Source organism: Asterias amurensis, chromosome 2 (genome assembly GCF_032118995.1).
Source record: "Asterias amurensis chromosome 2, ASM3211899v1".
NCBI classification, from domain to species: Eukaryota; Metazoa; Echinodermata; class Asteroidea; order Forcipulatida; family Asteriidae; genus Asterias; species Asterias amurensis.
The window spans coordinates 29,869,297-29,894,146 of record NC_092649.1 but is presented as its reverse complement, the minus strand read 5'-3'; the positions used below and the strand labels follow the sequence as shown (position 1 = coordinate 29,894,146).

Here is a 24,850-nt window from a genome sequence, read left to right as displayed (position 1 = left end):
GTTGCCTCAACGATGACAGCTCCGAGAGATAATGTACCCCCCATTATCCTCTCAGCATGTGCCTAATTCACCTCTGCAATACAAACTATTAACTTACAAGAAACTGTACATAAATTGTCAAACAAAGAGTTAATTATTCAAGATTTGGGTAACTTACTGTTGTTTTCTCCAGACAGCTCAGTAGATGGTGATGTTGAGACTCGTAGGCACTGTACTTGCTAGACAGGTCCTCGATACTACAACCACTCTGAAATCAGGAAGGAACAAAGAAGAGAACAATTAGACATTGTAACGTGTCATGGCGGAGCGGTTAAGAGCACCGGATTCAAGCTCTGCTGTTTGATCAGCAGAGTGTGGGTTGGAATCCCGGTCGTGACACTTGCTACATAAAATTGGGGAGGTAGTGCTTTCTGCTCTACCTGACAGGCTTCGGACTGATGATACCCAAGCCTACATCCATATGGACTGTAAAAGAGGTAACCCTGTTTCAGCCCTAGGAGTAGGTGGCAACAGCCTCTGGACAAAAATAATTGTAGCCCACACCTTAAAGTGGCCTTCAGACCTTGTGTGTCTGGCGACTAACATTAAAAAAAAACAATTAAAAAAAAACACTGTCTATGTTTCATCTTGTACACAAGTTTAAAATGTGTGTTGGACAAGGAGGGACCATCCGGTACATTGCAACATTTTTCAGGTCGTACAACAAAATATCAAAATTTATGCAAATTATGTAAATATCTATATTTTACACACACATGTTAAAGTCTTACATAGTGACTACCCTTCCCCCTCCATTATTTTTGTATAATCGTGAAAATATGGAACATTTCAGATGGCCCTAAAAGGTTGCTAATCAATAATGAATCTGCTGAATTGTTACCTCTGAAGAAATGATTATCTGCTCTAAAATACAGACGGCCATGGGTTCAAATCCAACTTGAGGCATCTATTTTCCATTTGGTACATGATATGTGGCATGGGGACCCCCTCTCCCTTTTGTGTAACGTCATTGTGTCCTGGTTATCTCAGGATTTCTTTAGAGGATCAGTATTATATTTATTTAACGTTGTTGTTGTTATTCTTTCTTTTTGTTAGATGAGGGAGGGCACACTGTGCTATATATTAGGCATGGTTAACTACATGTTATATCTACGCATGTAGGGCTCATAAAGTAATTTATCAAGTCCAATTAACTATAGAGTAAAATAATTGGAATACATCATCAAATTGGTGCAACCATATAAAAAACTAATTTATATTTCTGAAACTGAAAACAAAATGTTACTGGTATCCATAAAGCATGACCTTCTTTCATAAAACCTGAATATATCTTTCCTCAATGATCCGTGATAACACGCAACTATTTCATTCATGCTTTACGTTTTATTTGCAGGTCATACATCAGTTGTTAGAGTTGATCTACAGAACCATGAAGCAACACATGGCTGACTTTGGTTCATATTGATCCGCATGATCACAAACAACGTTGATGTTTTCTCTCATACTAGCAAATTACAACCCTCTCATTTGTTCTTTTCCAATTTGCTTACCGATGTTCAGTTGATGTTTTCTCTCATACTAGCAAATTACAACCCTCTCATTTATCTTTTCCAATTTGCTTATCGGAAGTTGTAATGAGAAAAATGCGTTTTCAATTAATCCAAGGTAATGGGAAGTTGCAAAGGAAAGTTGTTTTTCCCCCATTTTTGTATTAAGGGAAGTTGCACAGGGAAACATTTTCATTATTTCAAAGGGAAGTTTGTTGTTGAAATTTTATTTTAAATTTGTTTGAGGTAAGTTCATAAAGGAAGTTTGGCTTTAGGGATATTGATAAGGGAAGTTCATTTTCAATTTGTTGAGGGAAGTTTAGTAAGGAAGTTATCTTATCACTAGTGTGTTATTCGGTTCACCTTTGCTTTTTGGGAGTCATCATAATTCTCTATTTTTCAAGGAACTAATCCAAAGTGTGGTTTTGTTTCCATTCCACAGCAACCCTACCATTGATTTATCAAATATTACTCTATCGTTCCATATGGCTTGCAAGCTTTTTGTAAAAGTATCTCTGATCATCTCATCAGAATAGGTTATCATGATTTTTTATGACCATGACATGTTTAACAATTCTGGTGTTTTGCCATGTCATTAAAATATACCCTATTATTGCCTGGCCACTAAAAGCTGATAACAGAAGAGAATTCGAATTTATCCAAATGTCTTCTAAGAAATAGGTACACATTAAGAAAAACATGCAGCCATGATGCACTTCTGAGAGAGGAGCAGTACTAATACAAATGCAGGCCATGTGTGTACCCAATACATTCATATCATTAGTAATGTAATCGAAACACAAATTATGTTGATTGACTTGATCATGATGCAGACAGACTCCCTAGTCGCTCACCATAGATCTTTTCGTCAATTACAGGACTTCTTATTGACCCAATTTGACCAACCCATTTCAATTTACAAATTTGAGCAAGGGATTAAGACTGCTACAATGTATTACTGTATATCACTCAGGGACCTTGTCTTTACTCTCTACTCTCTGCTTCTCCCAGGTACCTAGATGTACTTCTTTATTTATGTTGACTTACTCAGTTATGGATATATTTGTTCATCCCCTGATCGTGTTTTCACACCAAGACTATCCCTCTGTCACCTTCCCAGGGTTACCAGGAAGAATCACTGTAAAAGTGGGTCACTTCATCGTGTCTAGTCAAGCTTGAGCTGAAGCGTATAAGCCTAGTTTAGAAAATAATGGTCCTCAAGGCCTGACGCTAAAATCCACTGGCCTCGGCCGGTCCAGTGTTAAATTCAAGCCCTGGAATACATGGAGATACCCATCCATCCCCCTTCTACGCACCACACACACAGGATTACATGTGTCTATTTGGACAAGGCATACTGTAACATGGCAATCATCTGAAAAGGCACCTGACCCCATCATTGATTCAAGTCCATCAAGAACTTGCCTATAACTCAATAAATCAGTAATCCCAAATGGCTCTTTACCGCAGAGTGTCCTGATTAGTCAAAGTGGTTCCCCAATAACTTTTGCTGGTTGGAACAAGTGACTCTGGTTTTTAAGTTAACCGAGTCACCACCACTGCTGACAAACAACTTACAAGGTGAAAACAGAAATCAGTAACCACTACAAGGAATCCACAGTTTACAACACATCCATAAGTCTTTAAAAGTCTCATGACAAAATATAAACCAGCAGCTGCCATTAGCCAGCGGATTGCTCGGTTGAGTATTCTGTTCATGGCCTGATGCGCTGCTTTGCAAAGCAGAGACACGTATATTACTTATAACCCACTTGGGCACAGTTGCCAGTCAGTTGCTATGGCGACAGTGGTAATAGATCTGTCTATTAATGAACTGAAAATAAACTACCGTTTCATTGGAGCTTGCTCTATTTTCTACTCCATGTCAAGAGTTCAAAATTTGTGTAGAAAAACAAATATTTTACAAGATTAACAGAATCTAACTGAAAAAGGACTTTCTGTTAAGTTTAACCTCTAATGTGTTAATTGGAGTTCTAAGAGAAGATGTTTCTCATTTTTTCGTATGGGTAAAGTCAGACTTTGCTCATTTTCATTTTGAAAGTTCAGTTTTGTGGGACTGCCGCAGCACCCCATCCCAGCAGAAGGCTGTATCAATAAGGTGTCAATTCTCAATCTGATCCAAATTCTATTTGTTCATGATGTTTGGCCCAGTGCTGAGTCAATTTCATTCACTTTAAATATTGACGGTTAACAAAAATAGATCATGGTCTCAGAATTCCATCTGACCTTTCATGGCGAGAGAAGAAGGGGAAACAAACCTGCAACAAAGTCACTAAAATGTCTTCATGCTTGCATCACATGCATGAAGAAGTGTACATGAATTAATCAATAGAAATCAATGCACTAGAGCTTCTGAAAAGTGAAAAGGGGAAATTAGTAAATAATTCAAATTGATCGACAATTTTTTATTGATCACTGGCAATCATGGGAGAGTTTCTATTCAACTTTCAGTATTGCCGAGCTATATATAATAATGTATACATGCTGATAAATGTCTAGTGTAGTTTCAGTCAAACTATTTATATGCCATTGTTGGATGCAAACCCCTAGCTTAAAAGCCTTTTCTGCGAACACATGTCTTGCTTGGCCTTGCAAATGTGGACCATTACCGTGTCTGTGCCATCATAAGCCTCCTATGTAAGCCAGCCTCCCCTGTGACATTTGAACGGGCCTCGCTCCGCTCGATACCTGTCCCCAACCAGTGTTGTATTGCTGAGTGAATCCCTGGTGCAATCAGCGGAGGTAGCTGAGGGACAGAGAGCCTGTTGACACAGCGAAGCAGACAGGGGGCTAGAATGTTTGTACAGGTCTCCCAGAGGAAGTTATCAACAGTGGGGAAACAAGGTTATAAACTACAAAATGTTTCCAGAAGAATGACTCGTTGAGAACAAGTAGAAAATGAGGACCAGACTATTAAGGAAACAAAAGAACTCAAAACCGACATGAAATGACTGGGGAAAAAACACAGCAACATAATGCAAGAAAACATGGCCAGTACGGACAGAATGAAACTCTAATGAGTTCTCTATGGATGGCAAGTGGCCGTTAGAGTAAAATGTGGCTCCTTTATAGGAGGCCAATGAGGAGCTGAATGTTGCTAACAACAAATAGAGCTGCTTAATAAACATGAACAACTATTACCAATCAGATGTGGCTAACTTTTATCGTGGCTGTGTCGCACATAGTGGCAATGACAGTTGTAAATGATTAAAAGTGGCAGGTAAAGAGTCAAGTTTGGCTACCTTATTCATAGACTAAGGTGGCCCACAATGAGTTGAACATTGCTACAATTAATTGAATAAGTAAATTACCAATCAGAAGTGGCCACCATTGTGTGGCTTGGATGTGGCACATAGTGGCAATGACAGTTGACAGTCAAAAGTGGCTGGTAAAGAGTCAAATGTGGCTCCTTAATTCATGGACCACCAAGAATTAAACATCGATACTATGGGAGTTTTTGAGATGCTGGTGGCAGCAGACATAACAGTACTTTTTTGTGGCTCTAAACGTGCGGGCATGTATGCTCAGTATTGTGCGCAGGGGTCTGAGCACGCGTACTACTGGCAAGAACTGTGAAAACGAACTGTTCAAAAGTCTCCCATTGCTGAGATATGAACTATTACCAATCAGATGTGGCCATCTTTTATCATGGCTGTGATGTGGCACATAGTGGCAATGACAGATGTAAATGATTAAAAGTGGCTGGCGGCTGGGGGGGGGGGGTAGCGGATATCAGTACAGGTAGATGATTAAATGTGGCTTCTTCGTAGACCAAGGTGGCCCACTAAGAGATATACACAACTATATAGTCACCATAATGTGGCTTGGATGTGGCACATTGTGGCAATAAAAGTTGCATATGGCCACATATCCGAATTGGCTGCTACAGCTACATGTACAGCTACAACTTTTGCTAACAATTTTTGTGCTTCACTTTTAGTTTGTTTGTATTTAGTTGAATGGTAGGAAAACAAGACGTCATCACCATAATGAAGGATAACATTATCAAATATTTGAGAACAAGAAGAAAGTGTTGCCATGGTAGACTCTTATCCTTGCTGTAGCTACATTCATGCAACTCATCATCTCAGCAATGAGCATCCCAGCACGTACACCACAGACACAATCACAATTCTTTTCTTTTTCTTCTTCAAAAATGATTAACAATGCTGGTATTTTTAGAAAAACCGAAGGCTCACAAAATTGAGCTCATAGAAGTTGCCAAGAAAACCAGAACTACAAAAAAGGTTGTTCAAGGCTCGTTCATTTTTATTTTTGTTTAATGATACAGTCTGCTTTGTGGAGTTTAAACATGTCTGTGTTTTTCTTTTTTAAAGGAACATTACAGAATTGGTTTTTGCTAACAAAACAGTTGCTGGCAGTGTAAGCACTTTATGTAATCCACCATATACATTTATAACTGACAAACCTGTAGAAGTTTGAGATCGATCGGCCATTTGGGTCACGAGAGAATAGTGAAAAACATATTACAAATTTTGCATTGATTGATTTTCTATTAAACATTTATTCATGCGGAGTGCATGCACAAAACTTGTTCAGTCTATTTTTTTTTGCTATTTTGCGATGCAAAATTGCTAGAGATAAAACGATTTCCTGGTTATCTATTTTGTTTCGGAAGGATACACACAGTCTTACGCTGTGAAATAGGACAGGGTAGGAGTAAAAGCCCATTTGGGAATAACTGCCCACTCTAGTGTGATATTGGGACAGGGTAGGAGAAAAGGCCCATTTGGGAATAGCTGCCCACTCTAGTGTGATATTGGGACAGGGTAGGAGAAAAGGCCCATTTGGGAATAGCTGCCCACTCTAGTGTGATATTGGGACAGGGTAGGAGAAAAGGCCCATTTGGGAATAGCTGCCCACTCTAGTGTGATATTGGGACAGGGTAGGAGAAAAGGTCCATTTGGGAATAACTGCACACACTCTAGTGTAGTTTCCAACTCAAACGAAATCATCTAAAAATTACATTATTATTTGTTAAATAAAGATAGTACAATTCATACTGAACAGTCTTAAAGGCACACACACGTTGGCCCAAAGCGTTTTACAAAAATAGAAAATATCCATAATTTTAATTTTAAGCAGCATTTTGAAAATGTCACTTGGAGCAGCTTGCAGTATACCTGCTGCTACTAGATTTTGAATTGGCCTCCAGCTACGGGGGGCAAGCCCTTGTGGTTTAGTGATATATCTACTGGTCTAGATTTGCAAAGGTTATGGGTTCCAATCCCACCCAAGTAATTCAATTCACCCCAAGTTTTTTATTCAAAAGTTCTGACTACACACCACAGGGTACGGGCAAAACACAAATAATATTGCTTATCCCTTAATTTACCAGCTTTAAAATTAACGTGGCAAGTTGAAGTTGATGAAGAATGTTACAACCCTATTAGAATCATTTTAGATAACTGTCCAGGATGATCAGTGAAATCAATTCTTCTTTTCAACTTACAATTGAACTCAAAGATTTAAGATTCTTGACCAGGAAATTTCATAAACAATACTGAGCAAGTATTTTTGCATGATGAACTACCAAGCTATTACCACAGGGTAGGCATCCAACACCTTAGAGGGGCCTTGCGCCATGAAGGCGGAAGTGACAAACAGAGCCACGTTGATCGGCAGTCGGCAAGTCTACCTCTCGCAATGAATAATGCAGAGGTAATCTTGAGCATTGAGCATGGAGCGCTCCTAGGCCGCTCACCTATTAATGGAGGGGGATGCATGGATGTATCGCATAGAATACATCGATAGCACAGAGCTTGTGTGTCAGCATGACACCGTGTGAGATGGGATACATCAAGAAACCTAAGATCCAAAGTGTGTGCCGAGTAACCTTGATGGCAACATTGTGGTGATCGGAAACGCGGTATTAACCCCTACATGATGAGCCTCCCACATGTGTTTCGCGGAAAAAGTAAAGGAGATCTCTAGAATGATTGTTATAAAGTTATGTAAGCAGTTTGCGAATCAATGCAATGTTCCAGAAGTTGTGATTCTCATGTCACATTTTTGCATGTTAGATTTGAACCGCACTATTGCCATCATGTGATATATCTCTTATGATTTGTTATGATGATGAAAATACATTGCAAGATGTCAAAATGCATTAACGGTTTGTCGACCTTCAACCAACTTTATAGCATCCTAACAGAAAAAAAGCTTACATTCCTTTTAAAAGAGAACAGCAATAGTAATACATCCATGTTTTATTGAATTTGGCTTTTAGAGCCAAAGTAGACCTTTCAAAGTACCTTAGTCTATTATCCCTGTGCATCGGGCTTATCAAGCCTCCTGAAACCATCTCAACTCCTTAGGAGTATGCAGCACCGGCAGCTGAATTGGCACATGGTTTGCTAATCAATCACATCAACAATCTCTACCCTTGCAGGTAGCTATTTTCTCCTGGGTAATGAGAAGCAGTTATAATAAAGTGTCTCGCTTAAGGGTCACAACTGGGATTCAAACCCACACTATGATGACATCAAAACCCCATTCCGATGCAATTTAAGCCGAATGCTATAGGGGGGATTTAAATATCATCACAAACAGGTTAAGATTTTGTGAATCTATTTATAACTTATGCTGCAATTTCAAATAACTGCTTTCTGAAGAAAACAATAGTAACTAAGCACACAACAATTCTGCTTACCGAAAAAAAGGTAACCAGCCCCAAAACAAGTTATGTGCAACATCTGTCCTGGTATCCTCCTTTGTTTTGCTTAACAGAAAAAGAAGTTCACAAAATTAACTAGCTTCAACAGTTCTATGAATTTGGGCCCTGGACGTAGTCAAAAGACATCCAACACACAGGTATTTGTTATTAAAAGAACATGTTTGTTTTTCGTTCATGTATTAAGTTTTTACAGACAATTTATAGCTCATTAAAACAAACACACCTAGCCGGAACCAAATCTTTTCCCATGTTGATTTAATTTATATTGATTACATATATTGATGAGCCATCTGTGCCTGTCCATCTGTTCTGACAACAATATGGAAACAAGTAAACTACTTTTATAACAAATAAACAAATGGAAAATATAGTGGTATTTAGTTGATATTGCTTTTGATAGTGTTTTATTCTTGTGTTTGTCTTTGTTTCATTATATTACTTTGACTGTTTTAAAATACATTTTTGAGTGTGCTAGCTTAAAAGGAGAAGGTCCTCCACAGAAACTTTGTTTCTTGCAATCCTTTTGGCTCAACTTTCTGCCGTTGCCAGTGTTACCTTTTCCAGATATTTTCCTGTGAAAGTACTTCTTTACCCAAAAATGAAACAAATCAATGTAAATCTAAAGTTCTTGCGGTTATAGTCCTGTATATATGACATTGCCAGCTGAAGTGTAACAGGCCTGGAATTTGATCGTTGAAGGACTGTGTCGTTTTCAGTTTGCAAAGGGCATTTCCATTGGGAACTCTATTGGAATATTTTGAACGGGGCACCGAGACAAGGGCAATAGAGGCCATGGCCCTTAGTGTTCTTCTAGACTTGGGCACCAAGGTAATGACCAGAACAATAGAAGTGCTGCGCCATGGCCCTCGTCAGTGTTGTTCGAGACCTTGCAATAGAGGCCATGGCCCTCAGTGTTATTCGGTTTGGTATATTGACCCATGTCCTTCAACACCAAGCCTTATGTCACTGACATTCATGAGTAGCTAGAACCTCCATACAGATCAACTCTGATGGATTCATCAAGGTATAAGAATTATGCAAGTGTGGATTCTTAATATTCCAATCCCAGTGTGTTTACTCTGGCTCAGGTTACCCAATCTCAACGCTGCATACTCCGGGAGCTAACCAACGCAACCAGCGGCAGGCAGGGGCATCAGGTGGACGGCTCGCGTGCAATAAAGGGTCTTACATTGGCTGCTTTTGTCACAGCTTGAAGGCAAAGCTTTTTAATACGCAGCATCAACAGAATCAAACGCTACACGATAGCCTATTGGCATATTTGACAGTGCCGACTTGGGTCTTGTGTGATCATTTGTATGCTGACAACTGATAAGCACTATTGATTCCCTACACATTTCTCATTTATATTTCATAGAATGTCATGGAGCTAGTGATCACATATTTCCATCCACCACGAGAGAGGAGCAGCGGATACCTAATGGCAGGCCTGCATCGCTAATTTCTGTTGCTGCCACGATTGACACTCGTCTCAAATATCACTTGAGTGAAGACACAAGGAACAGTTTGTGACAACTGGTTTTTGTTCCAGACAGCGTGAATAATGCAACAAAAGGCCAGACTACGTGTGACTTCTTCTCACTTTTAAAATCCTGTTGGATTCCTGGGATTGTTTTCCATGGTTCAGATGCAGGAATCCAGGTCTCATCAAATTGTGAAATGCTAGAAAAACAGACTTGTTGACACCTGAGGGAAGCCTTTCTGTTCCACGTAGATGCCTGGTCACCAGTTCTCTTCCCCCATTCCCTTCAATCAATCAATATGAGGTTACTCAACAGTACATGTTGTTTGCCCATAGGGCTAGCAGATGGCAACTTACTATTGCCATATCAAACATTCTTATTGATGCCTCTAGCATCTTACAGAAGAGAACTAAATGTTTTCCACATGAAATTATGCCCCAAATTGAAGTTTCCTGAAACAGTACAAAACTGCATAAAGTACCGAAGTAACTGTTGCATCTAAGGAGTAGGTATCAACATCAAGTGGATTTTGATGTTGGAGTAAGCATGGAGGAAGGAAAATCCTCCCTGGAGTAAGCTAAACTCAAAGAGTGACATTCAAGAAACTCATATGATTTGTTATTTGTGAAGCACAGCTATTTTTCCACAGAAAAGACGGAAAGTTTTAAAATGTTATACCCAAACAACTTGTGGTTTAATCCCTTCCGGATACCTACATATATGTGGACCCCAGTTCGAATCACACATTGGACTGGAGCCTTGCGTACCGTGCGTTTAGTTATTCAATCCCTACATGTACCTGACTGTATAGGTTTTTCCCAGTTTGGGTTTTCCTCCCGCATCTAAAACTGACATTTCAGGCCTTCCAGCCACAGTCCCTACAGTGCTATCACTTGTCATGGTTCATTGGTTTCATTACCAGAAAGATATAATAGAAGTAATAATAATAAATTAGTTAGTATGACTTTGTAATGAAATAACGATATTATGCTGTAAATTGCTTTTAAATTGTGGAAACACAAAGCTCAATTTGACACTGGAATACAGGCCCTAGGCAAGTGATTTCAGCCAGTAAAACTAATCAAAGCAGGCAGTATTGTGTTTTTCAATTAAACAGTAAAACCTCACTATGCAATATATGGGGATTGTGTTCAGATGTTGACTGAGAGTTAGGTAAATAAATTTCAATTCTGTTTCTTGAATTTCTGAGTCACAAAATTCCATTACATAGCTTTTTTTTTTTTTTAGTATAGTAACTTTGAATAAATTTAGGCTGCTGTAATTAAAAACTTTGTATAAACAAGTCATAGTTTTGTCAGGGAAAAAAAATGTTGTGGGAGTTGAAATAACATACATTAATTTATTCAACATTAACAATTCTACAAATTAATGAGCATGATTAATTATTTCACCACGTACAGAACGTACATCACACACAAACAGAACTAAGAGAGCATTTCAGCTTGCCCGAGCAGCCTCTTGCAAAATAATGTTTGGATCAATCAAACCTGCGATCCAATATTCAATTCAGTTTCAACTCCATTCGCGTGGGAGTCGCTAGCCCATTGCCTGTGTTGCTGCCGAGAAAGATGAAAGGGGAGGGGGGGGCCAAGGGAAAGGCAGACGCAGTCCCCATCTCTGAACGTTGAGGTTGAACCTCGGCTCTTAAAGGAAAGCAAAACAGACAGCAATCAATGTCTGATGAAATCCGCAATGCAATTTTGATTTGCAGCAGAGGAGTTAAGACAACAGAGGGAGAATCTCGCAAGCGCCTCTGACTCCTCACTGATTGATACTGGTGGTGAGGTTGAAGGTAGAGAGCGTCTTTAAGGAAGCCGTCTTACAAAGCAAAACCTGGCTTAGGCTCTGGATGTGGATTCAGGCATCATGCAAAATGCACATGAAACTAGATGATGGAGCCAAAGCCTGACAGCCAAGATTTAGACAAGGTCCCTAGACTAGAATCAGTCCCCCACCCCTCCCTTAATGCACATTACATGAGACCTTTTAATAATCTTCAAAATCTATGGCCAGTCTCACAAGTCCGCTGTATAGGAGCAAATCTTGCTTTCCAATATGACTATTTCACTGATAATGCAACGTAATGCATTAATTAAGTTATTTCAAAAACTCAAGTACAGGAGCAAGAGAGTGATTTTGCATTTCTTTTGCCTTTTGTTTCAGGAACACTGCATAAGACCATATTGAAAGGACCCAACAGTCTTTTCTGTTTAGTGTGGTATGACAAACATGTACTCTGAAGGCCATATTAAAAGCACTTAAAATTTGAGCCTGACATAAAAGCCACTCACACAGTTGAATAACCATAGAAAGTTATTGCCTTATTCAAAATACAGGTATAAATGATACTACATCGAATGTGCACTTTTGTTTTAATGTAAGTTGCATGACAAGCAGTTTTGCCAAGGGCCAAAAAGGCAGTTTTTTCCTTGGTAAAGGGAATGCACCTCTATGAGGAAATTATAAATCTCTATTGAAACATTGCAAGGGGCACCAAGGCAATGACCAGGGGCAATGAAGTAGCAGGCTTGCATGTGTCGATTGAGTCCCCCTACCTATACTCCCTCCCTTCTGTATAGAAGTATCTCAATATAAAATTAATTATTCTCATTATAAATTTACCCTATACTTATACTTAATATTTCTGGCAAAAACACTGTTGAAGATTATTTCAGGAATAAATGTTTACTTTGAATCTGATACAATTTTCTCATGCCACAGAATATGTAGAAAAACATGTAACTGCTTCAAGCTATTTTTCTTGCACACATGAGCTAGCACGGCGAGAAAATTCTCACAGGCTGGAAATCTCAAGATTAGGTTTCTGCATTTAAAGGGAAGGTACTTTTGAGTGTTTTTTTTCTTTCAATAAGATAGGTTCAATGGTAACCTCGAGATTTCAATAAACATTGTGCACCAACCTGTGAAATTTCAATCAATTTCACGATTTAGTCCAGATTTTTTTCAATTTTGTATCCCCCCAACAAATTTGTTAAGGCTGATTTTATCAGACATATTTCCCATCACAATACAGTGTGCCCTCTACAGTTTGCACGGGAGAGGGTCATTTCATTCTCAAAAAGGGTCAACTAAAAATCAACAACACCCACAACTCGGCAATAACGCATGTGCAGTTCAAAAATAATTCCTTTGACACAGACAAATGTATAACTTGCTGCTGTAAACCATGAATAAACTTGAACAATCGGGGTCATGTGTAGTGGGTGCAAGAGGACTAAAGAACTTGGCAACCTTTTACAATGATACACTGTAAAATAGGCAACTCTAGGCAAACTATTGAGGTCCCGCTGTATTGCCTGCATCACAATAAGCGAGGGTATTGTGAGCGGATTTTGACCGCATTTTAGATGGATTTATTTCTCTGGAGGATTGGTGTGAACTTTATAATCAGTGAGTTTTCAAATTGAAACTAATATGTTCAGCCCTGCCTGTAAGCCTCAGCATTATTAGCAATCCAGGAGCCTTTTCCGAACCACGACTTGGGCTCCAGCTCCGACTCCGTGTTAAATTTTGTAGCAGTGAACATTGTACATTTTTTCAAAATCAAATAGAGCCTGAAGCCAAAGACTGAGCCTAAACCAACGTTTCTAAAACGTCTTAGCATTCTCCCGAAAGATGAGCGGACTATTCGGTTTGAAACATTGAGACAACTTCATCGACTCTCTTTAGAGCCAACACGCCTCTCAAAAATAGATTGACACAGGGTTGTAACCACAAGTTTACTCTAGTAACTTCCTAATGAATATCTATTTACCACTATTCCGTACAGTGTCTTTAATGGTTTCGAGTGAATGAGGCCTCTCCTAATCAATGATGCTGTTTCACATTCACCAGTACATGACGATGTACGAAAGTAGTATTCTAGCATTATGTAACACACTATAATCAATGGTTGAAAGCAAAGCCTGTGTTATAATGATCCTGCCATTGCACAAGGCCTCACTGAGTATGCATCCAACCCCATTAGCAATAATTGCATCTCCATAGACTGGGCCCAGTCAGAGGCAATGCGACAAACAACCCTACCTGCTTAAAACAACGGTTGCATGCTTCCACTGTTTAGCGGGTAATGTTATTTATATCGTTTGTCTAGTACCCTGTTGTATTATCGACATCATTAATATTTATTTCAATGAAAAAGAAACTGTTTGCTTGTTAACCATATGGAGTGATAACCCGGTTCATATTAGAACTGACGCCATGCTGGCCCATTGGGCTGGATTATTTTAAGTACTCCATATGTCAAACTATGTCAGTAAATATGTTAAGTGGGTAAGTGATGGAGTTATGGCGCAGGAACTTAGCCATCTCATCCATAACAAATTGAAAAATCATTCATCGTTTCAATTTTTTATCTGGCGTCTTATCTTTTCTTTTCTTTTCATTTTTCCTTAATTGCGATGAGGTGGGAAGGGTTCCTTAAGGGATCTACTAAGTGCTAAATTAATAAATGCTCTTGAAGACGAGCAGAGTATAGAATTTGAAAAGTCAAGACTACATGAGCTCTTTTCAGAGTTACTCCCATTCACACACTGTTAATACCTAAAAGCTTATTTTGTTGAGTTTATTAATTCTAGTTGCGAACCCCAAGATTATCAGAAAAGCAAACTTTTTACTCACTATACTAGCCATGAACCCCATGGATAGAAGACAAGGAAGGAAGTTTCAGTTTTAGATGCGAGAGGAAAACCCAAAGAATTATTTTAGGTTCGAACCGAGGTCCTATAGTTGGAAGGCGAGGAAAGATACCACTATACAATCCTGCATGACCACCCTATATTAATACTAGTTACTTCTTTGTCTTTGTTCTAATTGTCTGTCTCCATACTTTATTTACTTTTTTTTCTCTGCCTTGCTAAATAGCATTGTTTATTGGTTACTGCTTAAACACAACTGTTTGTACTGTTTTCATGAAGTATGGAAATAAATGTAAAGCTTCAGCATCATTTGAAATAAATTAAAAAAAATATAAAAAAATAAACATTTTTTCTAGAACAATCTTTAGACAAGGCGAGACAAAATGCCACTCATGCTTATATGATTACTAAAAAGAATTCCACAACTCCACTTTGAGAAGATGAAGAGACCTAAACTATGGTTACAACATCAGAACTCGAGGCTATAACTTGACAGTTTGTAAAAAATGATCTCCGTTTTGAAAGCGCTTCTCATTAATCTGAAAACTTCATGTTTTTTCTATTTTCCGTGATTCATCTACTGTCACCCAAATCAGAAATTAAAACAAATATTCGGTGACATGCCAAGGGACAAATTTCACAACTCAAAGTGACAGGACAAATAGTTGTACAAGAGGAGGACAAACGAGTCTGGAGTCATCCTAAGGAGAAAGGAGTAATAAGGAGGAAGGAATAAGTCTGATTCTAAATAGGGAAAGGACTGCATGACCCCATCCCATGATTCAGTAAGACTTCTTCTAAACAAAAAGTATTACGGCCAGGCGTCTAACAGCCTTGCCTCATCCATCAATTAACTGATGAGAAGCACTGCTTGTGTTTGGCGTGACACGACTCATTGGGGACGCATCAAACGCCGATAGGGAGAAATAACACGCATCAAACGGCGGTAGGGAGAAATAACACTTGTCTGGTTCTGTTAATTTTTTTATATTTTTTTTTACTGCAAACAGTTTCATGAGACAGTCGTGTGTGGAATGTTCCACGATGTTATCCCAAAAGCTTTCATGCGGACCCTTTGGACGTGAAATATCAAAAGGCTGACTTGTAGTATCTACATCAATAATAAGGACAAATATTATCTGATTCCCATGATTTGGTGTTACTGGAATAACAAAACATGGAGTGAAAGTTGTTGACATGGCATTGGCTTTTGAACAGGATGTTTAACAAGCCATGGTAGACTGAGTTCACTTTGGGTTGACTGCATTGAAGTAGGACGCATTGAATCCTATTTATCCCCCTTTTGATAGTACCTGCGCTTTACTTTGTATTTATTTCAAGTCAAACTCAGGTGTGTACAAACATGTACCTGTATGTGAAAGGGACATTCATGACAAGCAGGTTATCTAGGTTCTACACAGTCAGCCTATCGCTAGAGCAGACTTGTCTTTAAATCATGCACTACTTATGTCAAGACATTCACAATCAGCCTTGTAATTGCAATTTTTTTATTTATTTTTTTTTAAATTTAAACTGTTGTAAAGCGCGTTGATTTTGATCAAGATGTTCAGTAGAACAATAATGAATCACAGTCCATAGAACGACTGTTAATGGCTAATAAACACATAATGCTACACAAAGCTAGCTAATGGAACGGGACATGAATACAGAAGTATATTTATTGCCATGGTTATCGTGTATATGAATATTTGACTGCTCTCTTTTAGCCCCATGCATGTTACAGAGGCTTTTACTGAGCTCCATTAAGTGGAATTAGAATGGTCGACGATGGGTGATTCACATCTTAAGATGTCGAGAGTGGACCGTTGTGGACTGCCAATCATGCGTCCTACGCTTCGTAGAAACTTAAGAGTCCCACGGGGAAATCGCCACAGATGGAACTCATAAACTTCTGTCTGCAGAACTATTGTGAAAATAAACAGCCCTGTGTACGTGGTTACCATCAGCTATCAACATGTGTGTGTGTTCACGTATACCCAGGACCGGCTCCATCGCAGTTTGAAGCTTACAGCGCTGTACAGAAGGCTTAAGGCTTTTCATCAGGGTGAAAAAGACAACACTCGCGGATAAATATAACTCGTTCCAGTCAATATCCCGCTGCATTATAAATGCATCAAGTCATAACCTCTACAGATTTTTTACACAGGGAAGTTGAAATATGAAATGTCATCGGTGCATTTATATTGGTGTTTTTAAGTAGTTTATTAATTTGATATAAAGGCTGTTCATCAGCAGCAAACCACACAACAACTGCAACACGTTTGTCACATGCAGTCTGCAGTTGTATCCAAATGTCTTGTTAGGCCGCAAACCTGTAGCAGTTATTTACTTTCATGGCAAATGAGATGTTTGCACATAAAGCAAAGGAGAACCCCCCACTAGAGTTTGAGTGTGTGCCCCCCTTATCACCGCTGCTCATCAGTATCATGTAGCCAAACGAAGTGGGAATCTACTTCACGCCTTGGCAGACGCCCAGCACAGCCAAAGATGGTACTCAAGTTACCATGGAGGAGCATGCTGTCGATGGGATGACATCTCATTCCCCTTCAGGCAAACAGACTCCTTACGCCAATGATAGTCAGTGTGTCTATGTGGTATACCCAGGGTGCTCTTTGCTAAGGTGCATTACTCCTTCATATGTTATGAAAGATACGGGCAGCAGAGCGAGGAACACAGTCTAAGGTGCTAATGAGTACGGTACATGCCCGTCAGCGTTCTAACAACGCCACCTCCATGATTAGTTGGTTTAGTACTCAAGAAATTCATCCCAAGTTGCTTAATTTACAGAGTGTTGTTAAAGTAGCTAAGCTAACAAATTTTCATCCATTTTTAATCATTTGAATTTCAAATAGAATTCTTAAACATTTTCTTATTCATTTTCATTTTGGGCTAAACAAATTGACCAGGAGATCAGGATGTGAACCTGCAACTTCTGGATTAATCTGCCAGTGCTCTACCAACTGAGCTTATCTGGCTCTATAAAGTAGGATTTGAAACTTTGCATGGTGGAAGCATAATTAGATTAGGTTTGCGGTAACACCATGTGAAAATCTCTTTTGAGTAGTGTTGGTTCTGAAAAGAATGGGGTTGAAAGTAGCTGAACTTAAAATTGTCTTCTTTAGTCCATTTAAAATTTCAAGTAGAATTAGTCCTCATCAAATGGCTTTATGTCACTGCCTTGGTTCATGAAATTCATTTGTGACATCGTTCCAGTCCAGCGGGAGAGAGAATGCGTCTTTCTATCGCTGCTTTAGGACCATTGATGCACCAATAACAGCCACAGGTCTAATATGCACTCTGGCAATGATCATGTTACATGTTGAAATAGGATGAATTATATTTAAAGATCTCCAAATGCCACCTTCAGTTCATCAAAGCCAGCGCAATGAGTTGCGACCTGTTTATATATTACTTTCATAAGGAGTTAAGGTTGGCTCACTGGATTCTTCCCTGCCTTTTCAGTTCTGTGGACACAGGTTTGAATCCTGCCTCAAACCTGAGCCTTTCATGTTCATTGGGAAAAGTATACGGTGGTGATCACATCCTTGCAGGGTAAAACAAAATATTATTCTTTATCCCCATACAATTATTTTGACAAAAATGATGTCTTCCATTATTGACAATGAGCACCATCAACATCTATTTCCCTGGGTCAACCCCGGGGTGCTCACTCGGGTGAGCCCCTCACTAGAGCTAAACGAACCATCACTCACCGCTCTCGTTGTGATGTCCTTTACCTGGGGCCAGCCCCCAAGTGACCCACTCCACAAGCAGGGCACTGGGATGGGGGCTGACCTGGGTGAGCCCCTGGATTGACTTCAAAAGCTATTCCAACGCACCGGGGATGTACGGGGATGTAATCCCTATTACAACATGTTTTTTCTCAAAGTTGGTCAGACGCAGAAAATATAAATATGCCATTCAAGCTAATTACCAGCCTTTGGCCAACAACAATTTAATCCAACGATTGGAGCGGGTTGTTTATTTATTCATGACAGATCTCTGTTATGTATCAGTCAAAATCACTCCAGATTCGAAGACATTGTAGTGTTACAGACACACACATCTTAAATCCAGTAATCCTTACAAAATGACATGTTTCCCAAACAATTTGTCATCTCATAGTTGCTGTATTTGATCATTTCTGTACACGCAGTCCCCCAGGGGAGATAACAACATTGAATCCAGGGATGTGACAGACTAGCGCAAGCTGCAGACTCAGGAATGGAAGGGTGACGTCCATGGATGGACAAGGAATGTTAACCCCAATGGAGATGGTCTAAAGCTTCATGCAGCCTCACAACGCTATCTCTGTGATGACAGTGGCCTGACACTAATGTCAAACCTGCCTAGGTGACCTGCGGTGACTGATTGACCCACGTATACTGGCTGACCTTAGCTACGCGCAGACCACTCTTTGGGCCAGCTGTCGGGGATTTGGGATGTTTGAGTACACGCTGTTGTTTTTAAATAAGAATTTTGTTTTTTCTAGATGGAACATTGTGGACCTAAATCCCCTTTGGGAAGCACTAAAGCTTTCCGAGTGACCTAAATTTGCTTATTGCTGACGGAGGAAGGATAATTCACCTGTATGTTGAAACCATTTGAATAATGAAGTCACCAATGACAATTTTAGTCACATTGGATCTTTTTAAAATTTATAAAACAAAGTCTGTTTATACTTTGGGAATCATGCCAAAAAGGATAATTGAAAATTCACTAATATCAACGCAGACATATTGACAAAACTAACTGTCGTTTCCCTTAAAGACCTGACTGTGACCCTAGACTATAATAAGTATCAGATCAGATGCAACATATGTGCTCTAGAATTGGGGGTTGTTGGTTCTAATCCTACCTGAGTAGCTTATGGATTTTTTCCCTGCAGCACTCAGGAAAACAGCAGGCACACATCAGTGTGAAGACAAAAAATCAATGTTTTCGCCATGTGTTTTGCATAGTTAATGCGTAATGAGTAATCCTTCAAAATTAAAATCCACGGCAAGTAAATTAAAAGCAAATTAACTTTATGGATAGTGCAGTTCACAACACAAACGAATTGTGGCAGTGGCATGTATTTTTATACTTACGCATTGCCAACTTCGCCTTGCACAATAATCATGACGAGAAAAATTGATTAGCAGTCTAAGAGTAATACATTATTCTTCTTAATCAACTAGCAAATGATAAGATATTTTCACCTATAGAAATTTTGACTCCATAACCATAAAGTGGCCGACAGTGTTGGTGTGTTATGTTAAACGAAAACAGTGCAACTTCGAGGCATGTTTGAGTGGATCATTATATTCTACTTTTAAATTATCTACCCAACCATGCATTTTATAAAAAATGGTTTCAAACCTTTTTTAAAGACCAACTCGCCCAATCCAAGGCAACATGTTCCTTTAAATTATACTAATAAACTTCATAAAACATGCAGATTCCTTTCTGAACACAAATTGTTGAAATTTTCCCACAGCAAACCTCATCTTAGAAACCAACTCAACCAATCTTCGGTAATGGCTTGATCACTGCAGATCATACAGATGCCCTGGAAGTCAAAGCCATAGATGCTGTGGCAAGACATTCCCTCATGACGCACCACATAAAACGAATCTTGACGAGAGAATGTTTGACTTGACTACAACTCTGACAACCCAAATCAATTACAAACAAGCAGAAAAATTCTAACCAACCAAGAGACAAAGAAGAACTGACAAGACACCAACTCTATTTTCAACAAAAACAACTTGATGTCGTTTTTATTCTCTTGTAAGAAAGTAGCAGGAGTTTAGTGACGTGGCCGAGCGGTCAAGCGCACCAGACTCAGCATTGGTGTTTCTGATCAGCGAAGTGTCACGGTGGGTTTGAGTCCCAGTATTGACACTTGCGCCCTCAAGCAAGACACTTAAACCATTATCGCTCCATCAATTTGGATGATACATAAAGCCGTAGGTCCTGTGCGTTGTGTAATGAACGTTAAATAACCCAGTACACTTATCGCTAATAGACGGGGTTTGCACTAGTGTTTCTGGCATGGTTGGTTGCATTAAGTTTACAATGGCCGGGTCTCATAATTCCAAACATAGCTCTGCATACCAGTAGAACAATTAAAGAGGGCTTTGGGACGGCCTTCGGGGTGTGAAAAGCTCTATATTCTAATTATTATATGTTCACCGGTTGCCCTTTAAAGACACTGGACAAAGACCAGTCTTCTCACTTGGTGTATCTGAACATAAGCATAAAATAACAAACCTTCAAATATTTTAGTAAGAAATGAAATAATTTAGTAAGAAATTACTTCTTTCTTAAAAACTATATTACTTATATGTTACTTCAGAGGGAGCCATTTCTCACAATGTTTTTTTATTATCAACATTGGTCGTTACCAAGTAATTTTTTATGCTAACAATTATTTTAAGTAATTACCAATAGTGTCCAGTTGCCCTTTAAACTGGACTTATATCACTGGTCTTGCTCAACCAAGATGAGTTTTGCTGAGGCCAATAACAAGCATGAATTCCCCCATGACATGTCACAGATATTGAAACCTCCAGTGATTAATTGCCCCCCAGTAGAAGTTCACTGATTACCGTTGACATTCAAATAATCAGCAACTATTTTGGTTTTTGATGCTGACAGCTGTGTCCCACATGTCGGTAGCTAATAAGTTCAGTCCAGAGCCTGATTTCATTGAACTGCTGACCTCACAACAAACACTGCTTAACGAGTTTGTTAGCGAAGACCACAGCCAAATTTCATGGCTATGACAAATCTATAATAACTTATTCTGAACCAACCAATGTTTGAAAGCATGATTGTATTGTTACTATTGAGAAATGTACTTGCAACAACCATACACACATTTTTTATCCTCTTCTTTCCAATAAATAGAAAACAAATGGTTATGTTTCGAATATATATATTATTATAACATTTCAAAGTAGCCAAATCAAATTAGAATTTTTAACTTCAGCTGTCATCCGTCCTAAAGGATTGGGGTATTTTATGTAACACAAAACGCAATCTCAACAGATTTACCTGAAACTTAATACGGTTTGAACGTAATGATGGTAGAAATCTTACCCTAAAATATTACTTGCTGAGGTGCTGTAGTTTTTTTTTTTTTGAACTGAGTACTAATTTCACAAAAATACGTTTTACATGCTTAAATAATTTTTGTGACTGGTTACTCTTTTTTTTTTAGAGACTACAGCACCTCCCATGCCTGTGGACCCTTGTTCAGAGCCTTGCATGTGGATTAAATGTTATTTCAGTCCCTGTCTGATTCCATGGGATTTTCCCTCCCACATCGAAAACTGAAATTTCTTAAAACTGTTTTTCACAAGTACCTTCAAGGATAACAGTGCAGATCCGTCGTTTCATTACCAGACAGCTATCACAATAACAATAGAATAATAAGTAAAGTGTGAACAACAGTCTGTTCCCCACTCTGGTTTGATTAACTTACATCCTTAAAGGAACACGTTGCCTTGGATCGGTCGAGTTGGTCTTTGAAAAGCGTTTGTTACAGTTTTTTATAAAATGCACATGGGTAGAAAGATGTTGTAAAAGTAAAATACAATGATCCACACAAACATGCCTCGAAATTGCTCGGTTTTCGTTTTACCTCATCAACTAACACGGCGGCCATTTATGGAAGTCAAAATTTTGACTCCCATGAATGGCAGACCGTGTTAGTTCGCACGGTAAAAGGGAAACCACGCAATTTCGAGGCAAACTTGTGTGGATCATTGTATTCTACTTTTAAAACATCTTTCCAACCATATGCATTTTATAAAAAAGGGTTACAGACGCTTTTTATAGACCAACTCGTCCGATCCAAGGCAACGTGTTCCTTTAAAAGAGGTGACAAAAAATCTCCAGACTTATTCCAATATGCAAGGAAATTATTTAAGAGATTTGATAGAATGTTTGTTTCCAATGTGGATACATACCTAGTGTACTATTGATGTTGCATGAGTGACCCCATTGGCTATATTACCATGTCTCTGCCTGGCTTAAATGTCAAGCGTGCCAAGACTTAATAACATTAAATGGTTAATTAACTTAATTAAAACGAGATCCCGTCTCCAAATAAACAGAAATATCAGGTTATCATAAGATTTACACTTAACCACGACTTAACATTTAAGGTCTCCATGCCTTTAAACGTTTTAAATTGAATTGAAGTTTAATGAATTGTCCGCCTCAACACAAAAAAGTCAGAGAAAAAAATCCTCTCTGATTAAAGAGAAAGTCAAAATTGTCGTCATTGTTTGGGAAGCCAATGAAGGAAGAGGGGCCGTGTGTTTTCAAGCATTGGATACACAAAAACAAAGGAAATTAACCCGGTATATGTATTGCCAAGCCGCTTTCACATGAGAGCAATTTAGCAAGGGTTACATGCTGAATTGTAGCAGGGTTGTAATTTTTACACAATGTAACTTGTGTGAAAGGACAACAATTTTTTTACTGTCCAGAACCCTTGTAAAATCTTGTCAAATATTTATATATTTTACAACCGTGCTAAAATTAAGCAATGGACCCCTGTTAAATTGTTGTCGTGCGAATGGGGCTTAAGTGCTCAACTTATGAAAAAAGGCTCAATATGGTATCACTGGGAGTGGGGGTGAATTGACTCCTGCTCAAAGACTGTATAGTTTCCTCAACAGAACTCCAACGAGGGAAGGATAAAATACTTCACAATAAGAAGTCTTTCAAAGGCTCGACATGCCAGATTTGAAATTAATAACTGGCGGATGCAAATTTAGAAAGAAGGTGTATAAATATCATGCATGAGCTGTTTTTAATCCTTGCATAAATGTGGGTACCTACATATATATTGATAACCATGGCACATTTTGTACGTAAAATGTTAATTGTTTTCCCTTGTATTGATTTATACAGTTTGTATAATTCAGACCAAACACTCCACAGTGCACAGTAATGTAGTATGTCGTGCATAAAACACTCAAGATCTATACGGATACATGTACAAGGAGTTACCGCACAAAGGAAAATGTGGTCTTTCTTTTGCATATAATGCTATGATAAAATGAAATAATAATAATGAGATTTGAACCTCAGCAATTTTCAAAATGATGATCAACTGTGCTATGGTAAAAAGTGCTCAAGAACAGTGGACAAATCACTTACATGAAGCTGTCCAATTGTACATGAAATTGTAAACAAATGTATTTTTGAATGTTTTTAAAATTTTTAAATGGCCTAAATTTAGTTCTTTTGTTCTAAATGCATGCACATTATGTAGTGGATAATTCCATAGATTCCAATTCAATTAGTTTAAAAACCTTTTGTACTTTGAAACGATTCTGACCTTAGGGCCACCTGTTTCAATTTTGTATGCAATAAACCAGAAACAATGATACACAGGATGCAATAATACAGAATACACATGTAATGAGCATGCAGTAAGCCAATGTAGAGTGTTCCCACCGGGCAATTTTGGATTTTGAATTTGAGCTGCTTCAAGCGTTCTAATAGTTCCACGCAGCCAAATAGTTCACAAGCTAACCATGCAAGGAATTTGATAAAAACTCCTTTGATTATTGATTATTGATTTGTTTGTAAAGATGGCCGACTTTACATTTACAAAATGTCCATACAAAAAGAGACAAAAATCTGTCATAAAGATGGCAAATTATTTTAACTAAAGAGAGGCAAGTTATCAACTTATACAAAGGCTAGAAAAAAAACCTACAACGCTTCCAGAAAGCTTTGAAACAACTCACTGCAATTAAAACAGATACAAAAGCTCACCCTGTGGGGTACATGCACAGTATACCCAATTGTCCTTCTTGAAGAATGCTTCTTGCTTTAACACATCCACTTAAAAGGCACATTTCAAACATTAATCGAAAAAACAAAAGCAGTTTGCTTAATCATAAAGATAAGATCCCAGATTGACTTCAGTCTCGGGAAAAAAAAATCAAGGGTTTCCACGGATCGATCCAGGCGTGAAGATGTAAGACGATCCAATGCCTGAGGTTCCAATCTGCTGATACAAACTGCCAGACACTTTGCACAGAATAAAGAACACCTTTTAGCCAGTAAATTTTGCACAATATATTTAAGTTGCTATCGTGTAATAAGATCTTGGCTATTTCTCAGCATGGCCCAGATCTCTTCAGGACTGACAGAGACCCTATTCAAGTCCTGTTGCATTCAATCCCTGGTCATGCCTCACAAGTTAAAAGGCTTCCTGTTTACATTTGATGATCCAACGTTTGTCAATTGTAAAAAAGTCTTTCTTCCTTCTCTTCCAAGCATTTTTTTTTTTTTTTCATTATTTGTTAATTTTTTGCCCAGCCAAGACTGTTTTTCAGTTGACTGAAGAATGTGTAGCCCAACCTCCATGAGTAGCCTGCACGATGACGCAAT

At 38.6% G+C, this 24,850-nt stretch overlaps 1 protein-coding gene across 2 annotated transcripts in view; it reads right to left on the bottom strand.

The window, feature by feature from the left end:
- The window catches only part of LOC139933812 (potassium voltage-gated channel protein Shal-like), a 102,177-nt gene that overhangs the window by 34,240 nt on the left and 43,087 nt on the right, over positions 1 to 24,850 (bottom strand). For both annotated transcript variants that reach the window (XM_071928027.1, XM_071928028.1), the window contains exon 4: positions 158 to 247. In XM_071928027.1, the coding sequence (XP_071784128.1) occupies positions 158 to 247 (90 nt within the window). The remainder of the gene's footprint in view (positions 1 to 157; positions 248 to 24,850) is intronic.